The sequence below is a fragment of the Cherax quadricarinatus genome, chromosome 34, assembly GCF_038502225.1.
Source record: "Cherax quadricarinatus isolate ZL_2023a chromosome 34, ASM3850222v1, whole genome shotgun sequence".
In the NCBI taxonomy this organism is placed as follows: domain Eukaryota; kingdom Metazoa; phylum Arthropoda; class Malacostraca; order Decapoda; family Parastacidae; genus Cherax; species Cherax quadricarinatus.
Window position 1 is genome coordinate 1,309,366 of NC_091325.1, and position 27,500 is coordinate 1,336,865.

General features: G+C 45.1%; 2 protein-coding genes across 2 annotated transcripts in view; one reads left to right on the forward strand and one right to left on the reverse strand.

Annotated features, from left to right (window-relative positions):
• Positions 1 to 20,202, forward strand: part of LOC128693703 (uncharacterized) — a 20,819-nt gene extending 617 nt beyond the window's left edge. The window contains exons 1-16 of the mRNA XM_070091082.1: positions 1 to 86; positions 1,019 to 1,177; positions 1,668 to 2,008; positions 4,904 to 5,017; positions 5,314 to 5,493; positions 7,707 to 7,864; positions 8,478 to 8,568; positions 9,262 to 10,060; positions 10,244 to 10,474; positions 10,868 to 11,083; positions 12,483 to 12,680; positions 13,313 to 13,418; positions 14,517 to 14,650; positions 15,321 to 15,538; positions 19,183 to 19,376; positions 19,875 to 20,202. The exon at positions 1 to 86 is cut by the window's left edge and continues 617 nt beyond it. Of these exons, the coding sequence (XP_069947183.1) occupies positions 1 to 86; positions 1,019 to 1,177; positions 1,668 to 2,008; positions 4,904 to 5,017; positions 5,314 to 5,493; positions 7,707 to 7,864; positions 8,478 to 8,568; positions 9,262 to 10,060; positions 10,244 to 10,474; positions 10,868 to 11,083; positions 12,483 to 12,680; positions 13,313 to 13,418; positions 14,517 to 14,650; positions 15,321 to 15,538; positions 19,183 to 19,376; positions 19,875 to 19,987 (3,338 nt within the window). The 3' untranslated portion in view covers positions 19,988 to 20,202. The remainder of the gene's footprint in view (positions 87 to 1,018; positions 1,178 to 1,667; positions 2,009 to 4,903; positions 5,018 to 5,313; positions 5,494 to 7,706; positions 7,865 to 8,477; positions 8,569 to 9,261; positions 10,061 to 10,243; positions 10,475 to 10,867; positions 11,084 to 12,482; positions 12,681 to 13,312; positions 13,419 to 14,516; positions 14,651 to 15,320; positions 15,539 to 19,182; positions 19,377 to 19,874) is intronic.
• Positions 12,570 to 27,500, reverse strand: part of LOC128693702 (carbohydrate sulfotransferase 11) — a 29,641-nt gene continuing 14,710 nt past the window's right edge. Inside the window, exon 7 of the mRNA XM_070091086.1 lies at positions 12,570 to 12,704. Coding sequence (XP_069947187.1) covers positions 12,690 to 12,704 — 15 coding nt within the window. The 3' untranslated portion in view covers positions 12,570 to 12,689. The remainder of the gene's footprint in view (positions 12,705 to 27,500) is intronic.

Consider the following 27,500-nt stretch of genomic DNA (forward strand, 5'->3'; position numbering starts at 1 on the left):
CCTGCTTACCTACAGGAAGCAACTATAAAGAAGGTTTTAAGTACAATTGCTACAAGAGTACTACTAAGCCAACACAAGACGAACAAGTAAGTAAGTTTACTTAGGTACAGGTGAACATAAGTGCAATTATCACACATAGTAACATATGTGTAAATTATCCAGCAGGATAGCCCCCCAAGAAAGGCAGTCAACGTGACTTACCTCCATTGTGAAAATAAGTTGGGTGTTAAAGGAATTGCCTATACTTCCCCTCTCCCCCAGGATTGAGCCTGGTCCTTCACTTGTGAGCTAAAAGTTCCGCTACTTTTATGTTTCTATGTGAGTAGCGTGCTTGCTAGGCTACCAGTAGACGGAGGATCGAGCCTCCACCACACTGAGCTGAATAAACCACACGGGTTCAGCACTGTACCATAAGATACCACTAATAGTGTATCTTGTTATGGTAACTGAAAACCATCAGCTCGGTACAAACCTATTGTGTATTCACCTAATTGTGGTTGCAGGGGTTGATTCATAGCTCCTGGCCCCGCCTCTTCACTGGTCGCCAACAGGTTCACTCTCTCCCTGCTCCATGAGCTTTATCATACCTCTTCTTAAAGCTATGTATGGATCCTGCCTCCACTAACAATTCCAAGGCTGAAGAAATACTTCCTAACATCCCTATGACTCATCTGAGTTTTTAATTTCGGGGTGTGACCCCTTGTTGCTATGTCCCATCTCTGAAACATTCTGGTCCTGCGTGTGTGCGTGATACCATGACTTCTATATTTGAAATCCCCTCAAGGAAGGTTCCTTGATGTTGGTGAGGGGCTCTTGATTTAGGGAATTGGATCTGTGTTCCAGTTCCCCGAATTAAGCCTGAATGCCTTCCACATCCCCCCCCCAGGCGCTGTATAATCCTCCGGGTTTAGCGCTTCCCCCTTGATTATAATAATAATAATATATTTGTATGTGTGTATGGTGGGAGTGGGGGTCGGGGTGGTCCACTAGGACTACTGACTTGCACCACCTCCTGCAGGAGTGGCGTAGGAGGCGTCGTGAGGGAAAGTGCGAGGAACACGGGACGCTGTTGGCTGCTCATGTCTTCCCCGGGTGGCCGCAGGATGGGCGTCGTCGTGCCTATCACGCCGCCCTCACCGCCGCCCTCACCCACCACCTCCACCCACACCCAAGCACGGTGAGTATAAGGCTCCACCCACTACCCACACAACCAAAAATTCCCCGATTTGATTCCCAGAGTCCGTAAAACAAAGCAATATTCTCAACACCAATCAACATACCCATGTATTGTACATTTGTCTTATACATCAACTTGTGGGCATTATCAATCATTAATATAATGCCATGTATGCTGCAGACGATACCCAGATTAATGCCCAGGTAATTAAAAAGCCCAGGGAAGCCCATGCAAGCCGGTTAGTAACATTGTGGTCCCATGGCACTGTGCTGCAGGATGCCACCCATACCAATCAGCTGACGGGGTACCTGTTTTACTGCTAGGTGACTAGGGGTGACAGGTGTAAGGAAATATGCCCAGCGGTTTCACTCGCCCCAGGATCGATCGCGGGCCCTTCCGTTGTGAGCCTAAGGTCTGTACCTCTTAGAGATGTTGTGTTATGTTTATTTCAGGTTCACTGTGTCTCTCTCTTTCTCTTGATTCTCCTTAGAGAGAAGTGAAGCCCCAGCTGTGGAGTGGCCAGCTGTCTGCACAGGCCAGGGAGGACCTGTACCATCTGGGAGTCAAGTTAAACCTTAATGAGGAGGTTAAGCAGCTGGTGTGGTGGGTGGTGGGCAGTCGCCTGACTTCCCTAGACGCCATCTGGGCCCACCGCCAGCTGCTGCAGGTACAGAATGCCCTGGCAGCTGGTGTATACCATCAGGAGGATCTGCACCACCTGCTACACTCACTCACACTCTATGTGTTCTCCAGCCTGCAGCGACTCAGGCACCTGCATGACACCTACCCACCTGGTCACCTGTGGCAGCCTCAGCTCACCTACACACTCAGGTAGGTGACACCCCACGTGTGTGTTTGTGTGTATGTTATTACCATCGTGTAACAACAGAACAATGCTTAAAGAAGCAAAAAAAGATTTTTTTCAGTAATTTGAAGGATCTTTACGAGGCTGCCACATTGTTTCTGTCTTCTACTTTCAACTTTTCGACTCATAACTCGAGAACGCCTCATCCAATCGCCTTCAAATCTTCAACACTTGTGTACGGTAACAAGGGCAAAAATCTTGGAACACTTAGCATGTTCACGTGCCTTATGTGCAAAGTTATTGAATAAATTACCAGCATCCTGGAATGGCTGGGATAACTTTCGAAAGCCTCAGTAGCGGAGCTTCCAACGTTCAAAATAAATTGCCCCAAAAATCGACGAGGATGGAAAGTGAAAGTCAAGTGTGTTGGTGCAGATCTGACCATTTGATGTGCAGAATTGTGTCAAATTTTGATTCCCGTTTAATCAGCACAATAAAAGTTTGTTTACTGACTTGTGAATCTTACAGCCACGACAGTCAGTACCCAGTTAGTGGACAGTCAGTACCCAGTTAGTGGACAGTCAGTACCCAGTTAGTGGACAATCAGTACCCAGTTAGTGGACAGCCAGTACCCAGTTAGTGGACAGTCAGTACCCAGGTAGTGGACAGTCAGTACCCAGTTAGTGGACAGTCAGTACCCAGTTAGTGGACAGTCAGTACCCAGTTAGTGGACAGTCAGTACCCAGTTAGTGGACAGTCAGTACCCAGTTAGTGGACAGTCAGTACCCAGTTAGTGGACAGTCAGTACCCAGTTAGTGGACAGTCAGTACCCAGTTAGTGGACAGTCAGTACCCAGTTAGTGGACAGTCAGTGCCCAGTTAGTGGACAGTCAGTACCCAGTCAGTGGACAATCAGTACCCAGTCAGTGGACAGTCAGTACCCAGTCAGTGGACAGTCAGTACCCAGTTAGTGGACAGCCAGTAGCCAGTTAGTGGACAGTCAGTACCCAATTAGTGGACGGTCAGTACCCAGTTAGTGGACAGTGAGTACCCAGTTAGTGGACAGTGAGTACCCAGTTAGTGGACAGTGAGTACCCAGTCAGTGGACAGTGAGTACCCAGTTAGTGGACAGTGAGTACCCAGTTAGTAGACAGTCAGTACCCAGATAGTGGACAGTCAGTACCCAGATAGTGGACAGTGAGTACCCAGTTAGTGGACAGTGAGTACCCAGTTAGTGGACAGTGAGTACCCAGTTAGTGGACAGTGAGTACCCAGTTAGTGGACAGTGAGTACCCAGTTAGTGGACAGTGGGTACCCAGTTAGTGGACAGTGAGTACCCAGTTAGTGGACAGTCAGTACCCAGTTAGTGGACAGTGAGTACCCAGTTAGTAGACAGTCAGTACCCAGTTAGTAGACAGTCAGTACCCAGATAGTGGACAGTCAGAACCCAGTTAGTGGACAGTGAGTACCCAGTTAGTGGACAGTGAGTACCCAGTTAGTGGACAGTCAGTACCCAGTTAGTGGACAGTGAGTACCCAGTTAGTGGACAGTGAGTACCCAGTTAGTAGACAGTCAGTACCCAGATAGTGGACAGTCAGTACCCAGTCACTGGACAGTCAGTGCCCAGATAGTGGACAGTCAGTACCCAGTCACTGGACAGTCAGTACCCAGTCACTGGACAGTCAGTGCCCAGATAGTGGACAGTCAGTACCCAGTCACTGGACAGTCAGTACCCAGTCACTGGACAGTCAGTGCCCACATAGTGGACAGTCAGTACCCAGTCACTGGACAGTCAGTACCCAGTCACTGGACAGTCAGTGCCCACATAGTGGACAGTCAGTACCCAGTCACTGGACAGTCAGTACCCAGTTAGTGGACAGTCAGTACCCAGATAGTGGACAGTCAGTACCCAGTCACTGGACAGTCAGTACCCAGATAGTGGACAGTCAGTACCCAGTCACTGGACAGTCAGTACCCAGTTAGTGGACAGTCAGTACCCAGTCACTGGACAGTCAGTACCCAGTCACTGGACAGTCAGTACCCAGTCACTGGACAGTCAGTGCCCAGTTAGTGGACAGTCAGTACCCAGTTAGTGGACAGTCAGTACTCAGATAGTGGACAGTCAGTACCCAGTCACTGGACAGTCAGTACCCAGTCACTGGACAGTCAGTACCCAGTTAGTGGACAGTCAGTACCCAGTCACTGGACAGTCAGTACCCAGATAGTGGACAGTCAGTACCCAGTCATTGGACAGTCAGTACCCAGTTAGTGGACAGTCAGTACCCAGTTAGTGGACAGTCAGTACTCAGATAGTGGACAGTCAGTACCCAGTCACTGGACAGTCAGTACCCAGTCACTGGACAGTCAGTACCCAGTCACTGGACAGTCAGTACCCAGTCACTGGACAGTCAGTACCCAGTCACTGGACAGTCAGTACCCAGTCACTGGACAGTCAGTACCCAGTCACTGGACAGTCAGTACCCAGTCACTGGACAGTCAGTACCCAGTCACTGGACAGTCAGTACCCAGTCACTGGACAGTCAGTACCCAGTCACTGGACAGTCAGTACCCAGTCACTGGACAGTCAGTACCCAGTCACTGGACAGTCAGTACCCAGTCACTGGACAGTCAGTACCCAGTCACTGGACAGTCAGTGCCCAGCAGTTTAACTTGTGGGCAGGAAAACTTAACAGTATAATAAGTATTTCCTTAAGACACTCCATTAAAAAACCACAAAATTGATTATTTTCCTTGAAGGATTATAAAGAATTTTAAAAAATAACTAAAATGTAAACAGAAAGTTGAAATATATTTAAAACGGGAGTTATAACTGTTACATCACACTTGTAAGTTTAGAAAGCCTGTTCCAGTCGTCTAGACAGTCTCATCAAGGAACTACCTTGAACGTTCACCTTGTTACAGGTCACTATGGAGGTTGGAGCAGCACCCGGAGACCAGACGTCTCCTGGACCAGACAGGTCAACCTAACCTGCAGGATGACATCCGTGGTGCCCTGGTCACCCACGCCAGCCACTGGTACCTTCATCCAAGTGTTTTAGATTTGCTAACATCAACGTGTAAACTTGTTGTGATAAATACAATGTGATTAGCAATTACACACACACACACACACACACACACACACACACACACACACACACACACACACACACACACACACACACACACACACACACACACACACACACACACACACACACACAGGAGCTGTAACTCGACCCCAGCAACCACATATAGGTCAGTACACATGTTTATTCTATATTTTACTTATTATATTTAATTAAAAAAGTTGTAAGTAATGATAATTACAGGTGGGGAGAAACTGTGGATAAATGGCAACACCAAGAACAACACAAAAAACACAAGGAACACAAACTGGAACAAGAGGAGCAGCAAGATGGGTGGATGGAGGGGCGTGTGGGCGGCCTCATACACACCGCCCACTCCATTATACTCCACCATGCTCACTGCTATGATAACATCTTCCACAAGTAAATATGACTCCACGCAACATAACTTCTGACTTATTGCAATATAATATTAATTAATTTATATTAAATATGTTAAGTAAACAAGGAAATTCAACCTGTTAAATTATTTTAGGAACTTTGTTAGACACGGTATATACGTGAGTATACTGACAGGTATATTTCTCTCACAGTATATATCTTCAGAGATGAATTTAATCTCTGCTGTAGGAATTAAAAATTTTTGATTGTTGGTGAGAGGTGATGTGTAGGCCTAGATCACCATCACCAGCCTACCATCACCAGCCTACCATCACCAGCCTACCATCACCAGACTACCATCACCAGGCTACCATCACCAGACTACCATCACCAGCCTACCATCACCAGCCTACCATCACCAGCCTTCCATCACCAGCCTTCCATCACCAGCCTACCATCACCAGCCTACCATCACCAGACTACTATCACCAGACTACCATCACCAGCCTTCCATCACCAGCCTACCATCACCAGACTACCATCACCAGACTACCATCACCAGCCTACCATCACCAGCCTACCATCACCAGACTACCATCACCAGACCACCATCACCAGCCTACCATCACCAGCCTACCATCACCAGACTACCATCACCAGCCTACCATCACCAGACTACCATCACCAGCCTACCATCACCAGCCTACCATCACCAGCCTACCACCACAAGCCTACCATCACCAGCCTACCATCACCAGTCTACCATCACCAGCCTACCACCACAAGCCTACTATCACCAGCCTACCATCACCAGACTACCATCACCAGCCTACCATCACCAGCCTACCATCACCAGCCTACCACTACAAGCCTACCATCACCAGCCTACCATCACCAGCCTACCATCACCAGCCTACCACCACAAGCCTACCATCACCAGCCTACCATCACCAGACTACCATCACCAGCCTACCATCACCAGCCTACCATCACCAGCCTACCATCGCCAGCCTACCATCACCAGCCTACCACCACAAGCCTACCATCACCAGCCTACCATCACCAGCCTACCATCACCAGCCTACCACCACAAGCCTACCATCACCAGCCTACCATCACCAGTCTACCATCACCAGCCTACCATCACCAGCCTACCATCACCAGCCTACCACCACTACTACTATCACCATCACCAGCTTACCATCACCAGCCTACCATCACCAGACTACCATCACCAGCCTACCACCACCAGCCTACCATCACCAGCCTACCACCACCACCCTACCATGACCACCCTACCATGACCACCCTACCATCACCACCCTACCATCACCACCCTACCATCACCAGCCTACCACCACTACTACTATCACCATCACCAGCCTACCATGACTACCCTACCATCACCACTCTACCATCACGAGCCTACCATCACCACTACTAACACCATCACCAGCCTACCACCACTACTACTATCACCATCACCAGCCTACCATCACCAGCCTACCATGACCACCCTACCGTGGCCCGGTGGCCTGGTGGCTAAAGCTCCCGCTTCACACACGGAGGGCCCGGGTTCGATTCCCGGCGGGTGGAAACACTTCGACACGTTTCCTTACACCTATTGTCCTGTTCACCTAGCAGCAAATAGGTACCTGGGTGTTAGTCGACTGGTGTGGGTCGCATCCTGGGGGACAAGATTAAGGACCCCAATGGAAATAAGTTAGACAGTCCTCGATGACGCACTGACTTTCTTGGGTTATCCTGGGTGGCTAACCCTCCGGGGTTAAAAATCCGAACGAAATCTTATCTTATCTTATCTTACCATCACCACTCTACCCTCACCAGACAACCATCACCAGCCTACCATCACCACTACTAACACCATCACCAGCCTACCACCACTACTACTATCACCATCACCAGCCTACCATCACCAGCCTACCATGACCACCCTACCATCACCACTCTACCCTCACCAGACAACCATCACCAGCCTACCATCACCACTACCACTATTGCCACCTTACCACCAACCCGCACTCACAGTTTCCAACTCTAGCACCAGCATTACCATCCCTACCATTAACACCAATACATCTACCACCAAAACCACTTCCAACACTAATCTACGCTTAATAATTAACATTAATACCACTACCCACACCACTAACAACATTACCCACACCACTAACAACATTACCCACACCACTAACATTACCCACACCACTACAATAGAGTTCTCTCCTCCACAGAGAAGTACTGATGACTTACACCAACATTAGTTACCGGGAGTTTTGTAAACATGTTGGCAAGGTGTTAAGGCCTCTCCTCAAACCATCTTACCCTACCCCCACGCCCACGCCCACGCCCACGCCCACGCCTACACCATCACCCATGCCCACACCCAAAGGTATTAAAATTATGCGTTGAAAAATAAACACACTGGATGTAACTTTAAAAATAACATTATTTCGGTTGCTACTGCTACTATTACTACTACTACTACTGCTATTACTACTACTACTACTGCTATTACTACTACTACTGCTATTACTACTACTAATTACTAATACTAATACCGTTACCCCTACCATTCAATTCAATTCAATTCAATTCAAGTTTATTCTCTATAAGGGTTACAATGTGGGGTTTACAGGTTTTGGGTATTGTGTGGTTTACATGTTATAAAATACTAATTACAGAGGGGGCCACTAGGACACCTAGCATGGCTAGGCATTTCGAGCAGACTTAGATTAATTCTTAACATTAAATCCTTACAGATTATGGTATTAAGGCTAAGTGACTACATCATAATTTGTGAGTTTAGCAATGTGAATGCTTTTGTTTTGGCACAATACAAAGTGTCTATATTGGAGTATCATAGGCAAACTTATGACTAGTTAGGATTTATTATTTTATTATTATTTACTGCCGCATCAGTCAGTAATATTAATATCAAAGTTATTATCATTATCTTTACTTACAAATAATGCTACACACTGAGAAATACTTCTATATCACAGATGAGGATGAGAAGGTTGTGGGAGTCTTGCAAGATTTCTCTGTGGGATCGTCTCTTTGGTCAGTGTACAGCAACCTGGCCACGATTCACAGGTGAGTAGGGTTCATACTGCTCAAGCCGTCACAGCCCTTAAATTCTATAACAACACAGGTGAGTAGGGTTCATACTGATCAAGCCGTCACTACCGTTAAGCTCGACAACACAGGCAAGTAGGATTCATACCTCTCAAGTTATTACAGCCCTTAAATTCCACAACACAAGTGAGCAGGGTCCACACAGCTCAAGCCGTCACAGCCCTCAAATTCCATAACAACACAGGTGAGTAGGGTTCTTACTGCTCAAGCCGTCACAACCCTTAATTAAGCTCGACAACACAGGTGAGTAGGGTCCACACAGCTCAAGCCGTCACCATTAACAAGGTAACACAAATGTTTAATTACACATTATTACATGCAATACTTAATATACGGGAAAAAAAGAACTAACGTAAACTCGATAACGAACATTTGCATGATCGTTACCTCACGTGAAATAAATATACTGCATGTATACATCAGATGCATACATAGAGTATATCACTAGGATATACATAGAATACATCAAGGCAGTAGAATACTGGAGGCAGTAGATGTCGTGTTCTGGTAAGACAGTGATCGAATGAATGACAGTGGAAGTGTTTTCCTTGTCGGGTCACCCTACCTCGGTGGGAGACGACCTGAGTGTAATAATAATAATAATAATAATAATAATAATAATAATAATAATAATAATGATGTTTGTCGGAGGTTCGTCAAGATAGCTGGAGCAACGGGAGACGAAGCCACAGCTGGTGAGAAGGGAGAGTTGGAGGGGTTCCCCAACTGGTTCATAGGCGCAGTAGCCAACTGGTTGACTCATCTCCACACCCAGACGCTGAGAAATCTTCAGTGTGCTCTCACAAAGGATGCTGACCTTGCTGTTGTGATTCCTGAAGCCACATCGGTCGCTTCCGAATCCTCTTTGTCAGTTTCAGACCCTTCTTTGGAACCTCCTAATTCTTCAGCTGTCTGTGAATCCCATTCGCTTATCTATAAATCATCTTCCACTGTTCCTGTATCAACTTCCACTGTTCCTACATCATCTTCCACTGTTTCTGCATCATCTTCCACTGTTCCTGCATCATCTTCCACTGTTCCTGCATCATCTTCCACTGTTCCTGTATCATCTTCCACTGTTCCTGTATCCTCTTCCACTGTTCCTGTATCATCTTCCACTGTTCCTGTATCATCTTCCACTGTTCCTGCATCATCTTCCACTGTTCCTGCATCATCTTCCACTGTTCCTGCATCATCTTCCACTGTTCCTGTATCATCTTCCACTGTTCCTGTATCATCTTCCACTGTTCCTGTATCATCTTCCACTGTTCCTGCATCATCTTCCACTGTTCCTGCATCATCTTCCACTGTTCCTGCATCATCTTCCACTGTTCCTGTATCATCTTCCACTGTTCCTGCATCATCTTCCACTGTTCCTGCATCATCTTCCACTGTTCCTGGATCTGCCTCCACTTCCTCCCTCCAGGAACTACTCAGAGTGTTCACTAAGGTAATTATGGGTTAATATCCTTTGTTTACATGTGAATATAACCTTTTATTATTATGTCATTATCTTATTCGTGTTTCTCAGATAAAAGCAATTTAAGAGAACTCTGTGTTGTGTGTGTTGCAGCTGTGTTGTGTATGTTGCAGCTATGTTGTGTGTGTTGCAGCTATGTTGTGTGTGTTGCAGGTGGAGTGTTGGTGGGAGGCGCTAGCGTGGCCACAGGAGGAAACAAAGGGAGCATTGTTGGTGCTGGTGTTGGAGAACTTGTCTTCCATGGCAGTGGAGTGTTGCAGAGGACTTACAAGTCTACTCCACTCCAACACTGCCATGACCACCCACTCAACACCGCCCACAACACGACCCACGCCCACGTCCACTTCTGAGACTGATGTTCACTCGCCTCTTTTCAACCTAAAAGTAACTATCGGAAATATCTGATATCGGTTACTTGAAATATATTTCCTTTCATGTGCGTCCCCCGTAGCTTGGTTGGTAGTGCACTCAGCTCACACACTGAGGTCCGTGGTTCGATCCCCGGTACGGGTAGAAACATTGGGGAGTGTTTCCTTAAGACACGTGCTGTCTCTATTCACCTAGCAGTAAGTAGGTACCTGAGTGCTAGTCGACTGGTGTGGGTGGCATCCTGGGGACAAAATTAACCTAAGTTTCGGAAAATGCTCTGCATAACCAGGAACTTTCTATAGAATATGTCACTGATGTCAGCTATGGTCTGTATAAGTTGTATCATGTACTGGTTGATATAAAGATTATTATTATTATTATTAATCATAATGTTCTCTCTTCCTACAGTTGGTAAGGGTGGTGGCGAGTATAAGTGAAGCACAGCGTCAGGTACTGGGTCTGGCTGGCATCCTGGGGGTGGAAGAGACGGTGCAGCAGCTGCTGCAGGGTAAGAGAATCACTGCTGCAGAACAAGTGAAGGTCACCGTGATGACTCTCACTGCCAGTGTCAGCAGCAACATTGATACACTGCTCGACGGCACCATAGAGTCAGCTGTTGATAAGGTGAGACAAAGTTTTTATCAACACTGGTCGAATTTTTGATAAAACATGTAGTGAGTAGAACTATAAACTTGTCTTACTTATCGTTGTTGGACATGGAGCTTGGACATGGGACATTTCTTAAACAAGACACGTGTTGATTAACACGTTTCTTGCATTTGGTTAAGAATGGATCAACAATATCTCTCCTGCCTTGAACACAGCAGTCAAGAAAGAACAAAGAGGAACAATACCGTGACTGGAACAACCACAAATAGCCCGTACATAGCAGAGAGAAGCTTACCACGACATATCGGCTTAACTTGGACCATTTACAGGTGGTCCAAGTCGGACCGAAACGTCGTCGGAAGCTTCTCTCTCCTATGTACGGGTTATTTGTGTATAGAACCGTCAACGTCGAGCAATATTCTAGACGTGAGAGAACAGATGATTTGAGAAGTATCACCAGTGACGTTACTTCTCTTGTTTTGAAAGTTCCCATCGTCCAGTTCGTCGTTGCTCTGACCTCCGTGATTAAATAACAAAAAGGCACAATACCGTGACTGGAACGATACACAAATAACCCGCACATAAAAGAGAGAAGCTTACGACGACGTTTCGGTCCGACTTGGTTAGTTTAGTTTAATATGTTTATTATGCATCCCATACCCATCCTGTGGGCGGTAGTCAAAAGATTACAGAGGTACATAATTGGTCCAGGGACTGGACTCCAAAAGTTTTGATAGCTGAGCAAGTTACAGAGGTAATGAACTCACAATTTACAAATGTAATGAGCTCACAATTTACAAAGGTAATGAACTCCAGGTAGGTCTAGTCACAATCATGACAAGTTACAAAGGTATTTACAGATTACAGAGGTACGTAATGGGTCCAGGGACTGGGCCCCCAAAGTTTTGATAGCTGAACTAGGTACAAAGGTAATGAGCTCTGATATTTGCTTGTAATGTTCCCCTGTCTTCTACCAAGGCGACTTTCATGTTGATTTTGATGACAGGAATAACTGGAAGATAGGAAGTACTGGAGAATGTTTTTATCATGTTACCAACGGTATAAAATACCAAGAAGTAGAAGACTAAGATACATGGGCAACACGAACAATCTTTATTAAATAAATGTTTCGCCTGTGTTGCAGTCTTCATCAGTTGATTACACAGACATCAACACTGGTGGAAGACGAAGTAGAGGAGGTGGAGAGGTAGTTGATGTTATGAATATTAAAACAGTAGAGGCACCAGGATCCTGCCTTGACCAACTCAACTTTGCTAAGGCTAGATTTACCTTTATTTACTACATCTGTGTTCTTTTTGAAAAAAAAAATAATATTAATTTTCCTATTTTTCCTGTTATATCTACGAACCTTATTTTCTGGTGGATAATACCATGATCACATTTGTTAATATAGGTGAGGGAGAGGCTGAGAGAGGGTGTGGAGAGGGCGTGTGAAGAAGGGAGAGAAGGCTACCTGCTGGACCACATGTTGACACCAACACTCACACTTATCTATCACCATCTTCCTTCCCCTCTCCAGCAGCTTCTCCTGCAGCGCCTGTGGGAGGCTGTCTTAGCAGCCTTCATGCTCACCGTCAGTGGGAAGGCACAGGTGAGAGGGTCAGTGTGTGTGTTGCTGGAAGATATTTAAATTCTCTTCAGATTATACATCTGCATTATACTCTGTAGATCAGTTGTGAAGTCATTATAATATATATGAAATAACTGTAATATTTGTAAAGATGTAGATATAACCAGTGGAGCTTGAGCAAGGATAAACGTACAGTGTTACTTACCACTTAAGTTACACTGAAATATGATGATGATCATGCAGACACACACACACACTGATCACATACAATACACCTTAACATACGTATATCTTTATTTTCTACCAGTACATGTACAAGATATACAGACCATAGCTGACATCAATGACATACTACTGTATAGAAAACCGCTTGTTATGCAGAGTATTTCCCGCAAATTAGGTCAATTTTGTCCCAGGATGCGACCCACACCAGTCCACTAACACCCAGGTACCCATTTTACTGATGGGTGAAACATGGGCAACAGGTCTAAGGACACACGCCCAATGTTTTCACCCTTGCCGGGACTCGAACCCGGACCCTCAGCGTGTGAAGCGAGAGCTTTGCGAACCAGGCCACGAGCCACCTTAACGTTAATTATATATGCATTGTTTTTTCAATTTGCTGGTGCCGTGGCCACGACCTGCCACCACAGAGGACAACACCTGACTATTTCGAGTGTGTGTACCAGATGCTGCAGTCAACTTTCCGTGTGTTCACAACCCTAGGCTCACTACCACCCTCCTCAGCTACCACCCCAGGTTCGTTGGCACCTTCTTCAGACACAATCCCAGTGTAATAATTAACTGTTGAATCACTACAGTTAGTAATTAAATAAATAATCACTTTAGTGATTATAGATTTGATGAGTTGATCTATGAAGGTCGGTAAATGATAACTGGTAAGTCGTTGCTGACAGTGTCACGGAAACAGTGCCCGGCACTGTTGTCACAGTTGTGGGTGAGGGAAAGTGGAGAGGCTGTGGTCACTGCTGGGTGACGCCACAGCTGTGATCTCAACAGTGACCCGGGATGTGCCAGTGAGTTCTGACTAGAAAAGTATTAGTAGATCAAGAATTAGACACATGTGCAACATCTGGGTATCTTTATTTGTAGACTGGGTATCTTTATTTGTAGACTGGGTATCTTTATTTGTAGACTGGGTATCTTTATTTGTAGACTGGGTATCTTTATTTGTAGACTGGGTATCTTTATTTGTAGACTGGGTATCTTTATTTGTAGACTGGTTATCTACAAACGTGTCTAACACTTTATCTTGTCTGTATTGCATACCATTCATGTAGGAGCATTAGATTACATTACGTTAACCTGTTTAAGTTAGATGACATTACACAACATACGTGTAAGTTACATTAAGTTAGGTTTTGCTAGAATGATTAGATTATTTCAAGTTACATTTGCGTTATGTTGAAGAATATTATGACTGGCAGTGACAGGTTACAGGTCACTGATGGTGTGTGACAGGTTACAGGTCACTGATGGTGTGTGTGTGTGTGAGGTTACAGGTCACTGATAGTGTGTGGGTGTGTGTGTGTTACAGGTCACTGATGGTGTGTGTGTGTGTGAGGTTACAGGTCATTGATAGTGTGTGGGTGTGTGTGTGTTACAGGTCACTGATGGTGTGTGTGTGTGTGTGAGGTTACAGGTCATTGATAGTGTGTGGGTGTGTGTGTGTTACAGGTCACTGATGGTGTGTGTGTGTGAGGTTACAGGTCATTGATAGTGTGTGGGTGTGTGTGTGTTACAGGTCACTGATGGTGTGTGTGTGTGTGTGAGGTTACAGGTCATTGATAGTGTGTGGGGGTGTGTGTGTTACAGGTCACTGACAGTGTGTGACAGGTTACAGGTCACTAGTGGAGGACCTGGATGAAAGACGGGTGTCTTCACACCAGCTGATCCTTCAGTACTACCAGGAACATCTCACCCACCTCACCCACCACACCACGCCCACCACAGCCCACCTCCTTCTCAGAGTAAGAGAAACACACGTACAATACCTCTGTGTATATACATTGGTTAAAAAGAGAAAAAATGGGGGACGACGTATAACTATGCAAAACAACCACTGTGAAAAAATAGCGAATTCCTTGATAATGTGAGAAATCGCGTAAGTACTTGGAAGTTCACTATATTTTCACAGTGGTTGTTTTGCATACTGTGATATCACCTGTTTACTGTGATCTTATTACATGATAACTATATATATGATCTTGATCATAAGAAGAATGTGATAAGTTAGATCAAAATTTCTTAACAAAGAGGAGAACAAAACGTTAAGATTGAGAAGTGAGTTACACAGTGAGATCTGAAGTAGTTATTTCCTTGTCGTGTTCCATCAAGCAGGATGGTGATCATATTTAGGGTTGCACTCCGTCAGCCTGAGCTGGGAGAATTCACTAGGGTAATGAGGATGTCAGAGACGATACTAGAAAGCATTTCTTTACATATAATGGCAGGCAGTAGGAATGGAATCCACTAGGTATTACTATATGGGTTATATTTAATGTGACACTCTTAAAACTTAACACTGTAGACGGGACACGAGTGTAGCTCTTCTCCTGTTGCTACAAAATGTACTCTCAGATAAACAAACATAGACAGCCACTAAAAAGACTAACAAACCACTTTTTGTTTACTAAACAGACATTTTACAGTCAACCTGGAAGTCTGAGGGTGAGGGTGCTGGAGGTTCGGGATATCTGCTGGAGTGAGGCCACAGGTTCTTCGTGTCAGAGGTCAGGTCAGCAGGCCAGGTACTGTGTGGAGGTGCAGCTGGTTCCTCGTCACATGTTCCCCAGCGCCTCTGTCTGCACCACCTCCAAGCAGCGACCTCCGGCCTCCTTCTACGACACCTTCCAGTTGTTAGTAGTTTCTTGTTTTCTGTAGGAAGTGTCTGCCACTGCCATACTGTAGGGAAGTGTCTGCCACTTCCACACTGTAGGGAAGTGTCTGCCACGTCCATACTGTAGGGAAGTGTCTGCTACTTCCATACTGTAGGGAAGTGTCTGCCACGTCCATACTGTAGGGAAGTGTCTGCCACTGCCATACTGTAGGGAAGTGTCTGCCACTTCCACACTGTAGGGAAGTGTCTGCCACGTCCATACTGTAGGGAAGTGTCTGCTACTTCCATACTGTAGGGAAGTGTCTGCCAATTTTATATTGTAGGGAAGTGTCTGCCACTTCCATACTGTAGGGAAGTGTCTGCCACTTTCATATTGTAGGGAAGTGTCTGCCACGTCCATACTGTAGGGAAGTGTCTGCCACTTTGTAGGGAAGTGTCTGCCACTTCCATACTGTAGGGAAGTGTCTGCCACTGCCACTTCCATACTGTAGGGAAGTGTCTGCCACTTTCATACTGTAGGGAAGTGTCTGCCACTTCCATACTGTAGGGAAGTGTCTGCCACTCCCATACTGTAGGGAAGTGTCTGCCACTTCCATACTGTAGGGAAGTGTCTGCCACTTCCATACTGTAGGGAAGTGTCTGCCACTTCCATACTGTAGGGAAGTGTCTGCCACTTCCATACTGTAGGGAAGTGTCTGCCACTTCCATACTGTAGGGAAGTGTCTGCCACTTCCATACTGTAGGGAAGTGTCTGCCACTTTCATACTGTAGGGAAGTGTCTGCCACTTTCATACTGTAGGGAAGTGTCTGCCACTTCCATACTGTAGGGAAGTGTCTGCCACTTCCATACTGTAGGGAAGTGTCTGCCACTTCCATACTGTAGGGAAGTGTCTGCCACTTCCATACTGTAGGGAAGTGTCTGCCAATTTCATATTGTAGGGAAGTGTCTGCCACTTGTGTCAAGTCTTCCACCTGCCACTTGTGTCATGTCTTCCACCTGCCACTTGTGTCAAGTCTTCCACCTGCCACTTGTGTCATGTCTTCCATCTGCCACTTGTGTCAAGTCTTCCACCTGCCACTTGTGTCAAGTCTTCCACCTGCCACTTGTGTCAAGTCTTCCACCTGCCACTTGTGTCATGTCTTCCACCTGCCACTTGTATCATGTCTTCCACCTGCCACTTGTATCATGTCTTCCACCTGCCACTTGTATCATGTCTTCCACCTGCCACTTGTATCATGTCTTCCACCTGCCACTTGTGTTATGTCTTCCACCTGCCACTTGTATCATGTCTTCCACCTGCCACTTGTGTCATGTCTTCCACCTGCCACTTGTATCATGTCTTCCACCTGCCACTTGTATCATGCCTTCCACCTGCCACTTGTATCATGTCTTCCACCTGCCACTTGTGTTATGTCTTCCACCTGCCACTTGTGTCATGTCTTCCACCTGCCACTTGTGTTATGTCTTCCACCTGCCACTTGTGTTATGTCTTCCACCTGCCACTTGTATCATGTCTTCCACCTGCCACTTGTGTTATGTCTTCCACCTGCCACTTGTATCATGTCTTCCACCTGCCACTTGTATCATGTCTTCCACCTGCCACTTATATCATGTCTTCCACCTGCCACTTGTGTTATGTCTTCCACCTGCCACTTGTATCATGTTTTCCACCTGCCACTTGTGTCATGTCTTCCACCTGCCACTTGTATCATGTCTTCCACCTGCCACTTGTATCATGTCTTCCACCTGAAACTTGTATCATGTCTTCCACCTGCCACTTGTGTTATGTCTTCCACCTGCCACTTGTGTCATGTCTTCCACCTGCCACTTGTGTTATGTCTTCCACCTGCCACTTGTGTTATGTCTTCCACCTGCCACTTGTATCATGTCTTCCACCTGCCACTTGTGTTATGTCTTCCACCTGCCACTTGTATCATGTCTTCCACCTGCCACTTGTGTTATGTCTTCCACCTGCCACTTGTGTTATGTCTTCCACCTGCCACTTGTATCATGTCTTCCACCTGCCACTTGTGTTATGTCTTCCACCTGCCACTTGTGTCATGTCTTCCACCTGCCACTTGTGTTATGTCTTCCACCTGCCACTTGTGTTATGTCTTCCACCTGCCACTTGTGTTATGTCTTCCACCTGCCACTTGTATCATGTCTTCCACCTGCCACTTGTGTTATGTCTTCCACCTGCCACTTGTATCATGTCTTCCACCTGCCACTTGTATCATGTCTTCCACCTGCCACTTGTATCATGTCTTCCACCTGCCACTTGTATCATGTCTTCCACCTGCCACTTGTATCATGTCTTCCACCTGCCACTTGTGTCATGTCTTCCACCTGCCACTTGTATCATGTCTTCCACCTGTCACTTGTGTCATGTCTTCCACCTGCCACTTGTATCATGTCTTCCACCTGCCACTTGTATCATGTCTTCCACCTGTCACTTGTATCATGTCTTCCACCTGCCACTTGTGTCATGTCTTCCACCTGCCACTTGTATCATGTCTTCCACCTGTCTTCTTCACCTGCCACTTGTATCATGTCTTCCACCTGCCACTTGTATCATGTCTTCCATGTCTTCCACCTGCCTTGTATCATGTCTTCCACCTGTTGTATCATGTCTTCCACCTGCCACTTGTATCATGTCTTCCACCTGCCACTTGTGTCATGTCTTCCACCTGCCACTTGTATCATGTCTTCCACCTGCCACTTGTGTTATGTCTTCCACCTGCCACTTGTATCATGTCTTCCACCTGCCACTCTCACAACTGCCATAACTAAAGCTACAGTATTATATGGGAGCAGCAGTATTATGTGGGAGCAGCAGTATTATGTGGGAGCAGCAGTATTATGTGGGAGCAGCAGTATTATGTGGGAGCAGCAGTATTATGTGGGAGCAGCAGTATTATGTGGGAGCAGCAGTATTATGTGGGAGCAGCAGTATTATGTGGGAGCAGCAGTATTATGTGGGAGCAGCAGTATTATGTGGGAGCAGCAGTATTATGTGGGAGCAGCAGTATTATGTGGGAGCAGCAGTATTATGTGGGAGCAGCAGTATTATGTGGGAGCAGCAGTATTATGTGGGAGCAGCAGTATTATGTGGGAGCAGCAGTATTATGTGGGAGCAGCAGTATTATGTGGGAGCAGCAGTATTATGTGGGAGCAGCAGTATTATGTGGGAGCAGCAGTATTATGTGGGAGCAGCAGTATTATGTGGGAGCAGCAGTATTATATGGGAGCAGCAGTATTATATGGGAGCAGCAGTATTATATGGGAGCAGCAGTATTATATGGGAGCAGCAGTATTATGTGGGAGCAGCAGTATTATGTGGGAGCAGCAGTATTACGTGGGAGCAGCAGTATTATGTGGGAGCAGCAGTATTATATGGGAGCAGCAGTATTATATGGGAGCAGCAGTATTCCATACACGGAGTTGCACTGTTGGTAGAGATAAACGTACCTTCTCTAACAATAATATTAATAAGAATAATCATAATAATCTTCACTTCTACAAGTGCATATATTGATGACACCGCGAATACAACCCACAATATCCTGGCTGGAACAATTCACAAGGTTCTCCCACACAAGATTTTCCGTGTTGTAGATCCTTGACGGACGTGTTGGAGAAGGTAGACTAACCCAGGTGGTCAGTCCCACAGGTGTAATTGGAGGGGGAAGCCCCGGGTGGCTACAACTTACCCTTCAAGTGGTAAGGGTCAGTGGAGGCAGTACGTACTTAGGTGAGGGTCTCCTGCCCCTGTCCACCCTCCCCTACCTCGGTTCACCTGAAGTCCACAACACCTGCCTGAGGATGACAGCCCCTCTCGTCCGACCAGGTGAATCAGGTGAGCATAGAAAGTACTTAGAACCTTAGTTTGTTAGGTATAAATTATACTAATTGTAACTTGGTCAATAAGGGTCACCTATACACTAACATTAATGAGACTGTTTCTTAAGATTTTAATTAAATAAAGACCTGCGTGTATAGACTGAGATATATACCTCTGAGCATATACTCTAAGACGAACACTCTTATGTATATACGGATACATACCTCTCTGTGTATATATACTGAGTGATACATACCTGTTTATATACCTAGAACTGACGCCTGTTAATATAAACTGAGAGATACACACCTTCCTGTGTATATTCACTAACATATACTTGTCAACACAGTGGCCGTCTCCCACCGAGGTAGGGCGACCCGACGAAGAAAAAACACTTTCACCATGTATACACTCTGTATATACATAATCATACAACCCCGTGTACTTCGATGTACAGCCATGTAATTCTATGTACTTCTTGTAGTTACACGGGTTCCTTCTCATCCCTGGCAGGATACAAGTGTGTGTCTGTGTTGAGGTCGAGGCTACAGGATCCCTTGGCTGTGTCATTCACCAAATGTTTAAGAAGTTACCATCCGGAGACCGCAAGGAATGACAGGATCTGACACCACGAGTGACAGTGTCTGACACTACGAGTGAGTGTCTGACACTACGAGTGACAATGTCTGACACCACGAGTGACAGTGTCTGACACCACGAGTGACAGTGTCTGACACCACGAGTAACAGTGTCTGACACCACGAGTGACAGTGTCTGACACCACGAGTGACAGTGTCTGACACCACGAGTAACAGTGTCTGACACCACGAGTAACAGTGTCTGACACCAAGAGTGACAGTGTCTGACACCACGAGTGACAGTGTCTGACACCACGTGTGTCTGACACCACGAGTGACAGTGTCTCACACGAGTGACAGTGTCGAACCACGAGTGACAGTGTCTGACAGCACGAGTACAGTACACCACGAATGTCTGACAGCACGAGTAATAGTGTCTGACACCACAAGTGACAGTGTCTGACACCACGAGTAACAGTGTCTCACACCACGAGTGACAGTGTCTCACACCACGAATGACAGTGTCTCACACACGAGTGACAGTGTCTCACACCACGAATGACAGTGTCTCACACCACGAGTAATAGTGTCTGACACCACGAGTGACAGTGTCTGACACCACGAGTGACAGTGTCTCACACCACGAATGACAGTGTCTGACAGCACGAGTAATAGTGTCTGACACCACGAGTGACAGTGTCTGACACCACGAGTGACAGTGTCTGACACCACGAGTAACAGTGTCTCACACCACGAGTGAGAGTGTCTGACACCACGAGTGACAGTGTCTGACACTACGATTGAGAGTGTCTGACACCACGAGTGACAGTGTCTGACACCACGAGTGACAGTGTCTGACACCACGAGTGACAGTGTCTGACACTACGAGTGACAATGTCTGACACCACGAGTGACAGTGTCTGACATCACGAGTGACAGTGTCTCACACCACGAATGACAGTGTCTCACACCACGAGTGACAGTGTCTCACACCACAAATGACAGTGTCTGACACCACGAGTAATAGTGTCTGAAACCACGAGTAATAGTGTCTGACACCACGAGTAATAGTGTCTGATACCACGAGTGACAGTGTCTGACACCACGAGTGACAGTGTCTCACACCACGAATGACAGTGTCTCACACCACGAGTGACAGTGTCTCACACCACGAATGATAGTGTCTGACACCACGAGTAATAGTGTCTGACACCACGAGTAATAGTGTCTGACACCACGAGTGACAGTGTCTGACACCACGAATGACAGTGTCTGACACCACGACTAACAGTGTCTGACACCACGAGTGACAGTGTCTCACACCACGAATGACAGTGTCTCACACCACGAGTGACAGTGTCTCACACCACGAATGACAGTGTCTGACACCACGAGTAATAGTGTCTGAAGCCACGAGTGACAGTGTCTCACACCACGAGTGACAGTGTCTGACATACGAGTGACAATGTCTGACACCACGAGTGACAGTGTCTGACACCACGAGTGACAGTGTCTGACACCACGAGTGACAGTGTCTCACACCACGAGTAACAGTGTCTCACACCACGAGTAACAGTGTCTGACACCACGAGTAAACGTGTCTGACACCACGAGTAACCGTGTCTGACACCACGAGTGACAGTGTCTGACACCACGAGTAACAGTGTCTGACACCACGAGTGACAGTGTCTGACACCACGAGTGACAGTGTCTGACACCACGAGTGACAGTGTCTGACACCACGAGTGACAGTGTCTCACACCACGAGTAACAGTGTCTGACACCACGAGTAACAGTGTCTGACACCACGAGTAACTGTGTCTGACACCACGAGTAACAGTGTCTGACACCACAAGTAACAGTGTCTGACACCACGAGTAACAGTGTCTGACACCACGAGTAACAGTGTCTGACACCACGAGTGACAGTGTCTGACACCACGAGTGACAGTGTCTGACACCACGAGTAACAGTGTCTGACACCACGAGTAACAGTGTCTGACACCACGAGTGACAGTGTCTGACACCACGAGTGACAGTGTCTGACACCACGAGCGACAGTGTCTGACACCACGAGTAACAGTGTCTGACACCACGAGTGACATTGTCTGACACCACGAGTGACAGTGTCTGACACCACGAGTGACAGTGTCTGACACCACGAGTAACAGTGTCTGACACCACGAGTGACAGTGTCTGACACCACGAGTGACAGTGTCTGACACCACGAGTGACAGTGTCTGACACCACGACTAACAGTGTCTGACACCACGACTAACAGTGTCTGACACCACGACTAACAGTGTCTGACACCACAATCGGATACCTAACCACAATTAAAAACGTTATCGTTGTGTAATAGTTGTAATCTATCTATCTATCTATTTATCTATCTATCTATCTATCTATCTATCTATCTATCTATATATATATATATATATATATATATATATATATATATATATATATATATATATATATATATATATATATATATATATATATATATATATATATATATATATATATATATATATATATATATATATATATATATATATATATATATATATATATATATATATATATATTGGTTTGCGATGTCTTATATGTAAGTATTATATAAAAATTCGTCTAGCCATATAGGATACATTACTTTCCATTTAAAAGCAACAACAAATAAATATTAATCTGAAATTAAAATATTTAATATTAGTTGTAAGTGACCTCTGGTGGAAGAAAACTTAGTCACAGTTTGAATAATTTCTGTCTATTGGTTTTTATGATGTAGAGAAACTTTGTGTGTCCCTGACGAGTCTGACAGACACTCTCAGCACTGACAGTTTACACAATACACTGACAGTTTACACAATACACTAACAGTTTACACAATACACTGACAATTTACACAATACACTAACAGTTTACACAATACACTGACAGTTTACACAATACACTAACAGTTTACACAATACACTGACAATTTACACAATACACTGACAATTTACACAATACACTGACAATTTACACAATACACTGACAATTTACACAATACACTGACAATTTACACAATACACTAACAGTTTACACAATACACTGACAATTTACACAATACACTGACAATTTACACAATACACTAACAGTTTACACAATACACTGACAATTTACACAATACACTAACAGTTTACACAATACACTGACAATTTACACAATACACTAACAGTTTACACAATACACTGACAATTTACACAATACACTGACAATTTACACAATACACTGACATAAGAACATAAGAACGAAGGAACACTGCAGAAGGCCTACTGGCCCATGCGAGGCAGGTCCAAGTCTCCTACCGGCTTAAGCCAATGCACCCAACCTAGTCAGGTCAGGTCACATTGACTTAAGGGAGGAACACGGCAACCGACCTGGTAGCACAAGCTATCAGGTCTAACTCACACCCACCCACATCCACTCATGTATTTATCCAACCTATTTTTAAAGCTACACAACGTTCTGGCCTCTATAACGGTACTTGGGAGTTTGTTCCACTCATCCACAACTCTATTACCAAACCAGTACTTTCCTATATCCTTCCTGAATCTGAATTTTTCCAACTTAAAACCATTGCTGCGAGTCCTGTCTAGGCTAGATATTTTCAGCACTGTACTTCCCATCTCCAGGACTCAAGTCCGGCCTGCCGGTTTCCCTGAATCCCTTCATAAATGTTACTTTGCTCACACTCCAACAGCACGTCAAGTATTAAAAACCATTTGTCTCCATTCACTCCTATCAAACACGCTCACGCATGCCTGCTGGAAGTCCAAGCCCCTCGCACACAAAACCTCCTTTACCCCCTCCCTCCAACCCTTCCTAGGCCGACCCCTACCCCGCCTTCCTTCCACTACAGACTGATACACTCTTGAAGTCATTCTGTTTCGCTCCATTCTCTCTACATGTCCGAACCACCTCAACAACCCTTCCTCAGCCCTCTGGACAACAGTTTTGGTAATCCCGCACCTCCTCCTAACTTCCAAACTACGAATTCTCTGCATTATATTCACACCACACATTGCCCTCAGACATGACATCTCCACTGCCTCCAGCCTTCTCCTCGCTGCAACATTCATCACCCACGCTTCACACCCATATAAGAGCGTTGGTAAAACTATACTCTCATACATTCCCCTCTTTGCCTCCAAGGACAAAGTTCTTTGTCTCCACAGACTCCTAAGTGCACCACTCACTCTTTTTCCCTCATCAATTCTATGATTCACCTCATCTTTCATAGACCCATCCGCTGACACGTCCACTCCCAAATATCTGAATACGTTCACCTCCTCCATACTCTCTCCCTCCAATCTGATATTCAATCTTTCATCACCTAATCTTTTTGTTATCCTCATAACCTTACTCTTTCCTGTATTCACCTTTAATTTTCTTCTTTTGCACACCCTACCAAATTCATCCACCAATCTCTGCAACTTCTCTTCAGAATCTCCCAAGAGCACAGTGTCATCAGCAAAGAGCAGCTGTGACAACTCCCACTTTGTGTGTGATTCTTTATCTTTTAACTCCACGCCTCTTGCCAAGACCCTCGCATTTACTTCTCTTACAACCCCATCTATAAATATATTAAACAACCACGGTGACATCACACATCCTTGTCTAAGGCCTACTTTTACTGGGAAAAAATTTCCTTCTTTCCTACATACTCTAACTTGAGCCTCACTATCCTCGTAAAAACTCTTCACTGCTTTCAGTAACCTACCTCCTACACCATACACTTGCAACATCTGCCACATTGCCCCCCCTATCCACCCTGTCATACGCCTTTTCCAAATCCATAAATGCCACAAAGACCTCTTTAGCCTTATCTAAATACTGTTCACTTATATGTTTCACTGTAAACACCTGGTCCACACACCCCCTACCTTTCCTAAAGCCTCCTTGTTCATCTGCTATCCTATTCTCCGTCTTACTCTTAATTCTTTCAATTATAACTCTACCATACACTTTACCAGGTACACTCAACAGACTTATCCCCCTATAATTTTTGCACTCTCTTTTATCCCCTTTGCCTTTATACAAAGGAACTATGCATGCTCTCTGCCAATCCCTAGGTACCTTACCCTCTTCCATACATTTATTAAATAATTGCACCAACCACTCCAAAACTATATCCCCACCTGCTTTTAACATTTCTATCTTTATCCCATCAATCCCGGCTGCCTTACCCCCTTTCATTTTACCTACTGCCTCACGAACTTCCCCCACACTCACAACTGGCTCTTCCTCACTCCTACAAGATGCTATTCCTCCTTGCCCTATACACGAAATCACAGCTTCCCTATCTTCATCAACATTTAACAATTCCTCAAAATATTCCTTCCATCTTCCCAATACCTCTAACTCTCCATTTAATAACTCTCCTCTCCTATTTTTAACTGACAAATCCATTTGTTCTCTAGGCTTTCTTAACTTGTTAATCTCACTCCAAAACTTTTTCTTATTTTCAACAAAATTTGTTGATAACATCTCACCCACTCTCTCATTTGCTCTCTTTTTACATTGCTTCACCACTCTCTTAACTTCTCTCTTTTTCTCCATATACTCTTCCCTCCTTGCATCACTTCTACTTTGTAAAAACTTCTCATATGCTAACTTTTTCTCCCTTACTACTCTCTTTACATCATCATTCCACCAATCGCTCCTCTTCCCTCCTGCACCCACTTTCCTGTAACCACAAACTTCTGCTGAACACTCTAACACTACATTTTTAAACCTACCCCATACCTCTTCGACCCCATTGCCTATGCTCTCATTAGCCCATCTATCCTCCAATAGCTGTTTATATCTTACCCTAACTGCCTCCTCTTTTAGTTTATAAACCTTCACCTCTCTCTTCCCTGATGCTTCTATTCTCCTTGTATCCCATCTACCTTTTACTCTCAGTGTAGCTACAACTAGAAAGTGATCTGATATATCTGTGGCCCCTCTATAAACATGTACATCCTGAAGTCTACTCAACAGTCTTTTATCTACCAATACATAATCCAACAAACTACTGTCATTTCGCCCTACATCATATCGTGTATACTTATTTATCCTCTTTTTCTTAAAATATGTATTACCTATAACTAAACCCCTTTCTATACAAAGTTCAATCAAAGGGCTCCCATTATCATTTACACCTGGCACCCCAAACTTACCTACCACACCCTCTCTAAAAGTTTCTCCTACTTTAGCATTCAAGTCCCCTACCACAATTACTCTCTCACTTGGTTCAAAGGCTCCTATACATTCACTTAACATCTCCCAAAATCTCTCTCTCTCCTCTGCATTCCTCTCTTCTCCAGGTGCATACACGCTTATTATGACCCACTTCTCGCATCCAACCTTTACTTTAATCCACATAATTCTTGAATTTACACATTCATATTCTCTTTTCTCCTTCCATAACTGATCATTTAACATTACTGCTACCCCTTCCTTTGCTCTAACTCTCTCAGATACTCCAGATTTAATCCCATTTATTTCCCCCCACTGAAACTCTCCTACCCCCTTCAGCTTTGTTTCGCTTAGGGCCAGGACATCCAAATTCTTTTCATTCATAACATCAGCAATCATCTGTTTCTTGTCATCCGCACTACATCCACGCACATTTAAGCAACCCAGTTTTATAAAGTTTTTCTTCTTCTCTTTTTTAGTAATTGTATACAGGAGAAGGGGTTACTAGCCCATTGCTCCCGGCATTTTAGTCGCCTCATACGACACGCATGGCTTACGGAGGAAAGATTCTTTTCCACTTCCCCATGGACAATAGAAGAAATAAAAAAGAACAAGAGCTATTTAGAAAAAGGAGAAAAACCTAGATGTATGTATATATATATATGCATGTGCGTGTCTGTGAAGTGTGACCAAAGTGTAAGTAGGAGTAGCAAGATATCCCTGTTATCTTAGCGTGTTTATGAGACAGAAAAAGAAACCAGCAATCCTACCATCATGCAAAACAGTTACAGGTTTTTGTTTCACAGTCATCTGGCAGGACGGTAGTACTTCCCTGGGTGGTTGCTGTCTACCAACCTACAACCTACTAACTTTGCATTTGTCTATATTAAACTGCATCTGCCACTTCTCCGACCACTGCATCAGTCTATTCAAATCTTCCTGGAGTGCTCGAATGTCCTCGTCAGAATGAATTCGACGGCCTATTTTGGTGTCATCGGCAAACTTGCCGATGTCGCTCTTTATGCCCTCATCTATGTCGTTTATGTAGATTGTGAACAGCAGGGGGCCCAACACTGACCCCTGTGGAACACCGCTCGTGACACTTCCCCACTCTGATTTCTCCCCATTTATGCAAACTCTCTGCTGCCTATTTGTCAACCATGCCTCTATCCAGGAAAAAATTTCTCCTCCTATTCCATGTGCTTTAATTTTCCTCAATAGTCTCTGATGTGGGACCCTGTCAAAAGCCTTACTGAAGTCCATATACACAATATCATATTCATTACCATGATCTACCTCCTCAAATACCTTAGTGAAAAAAGTTAATAAATTCG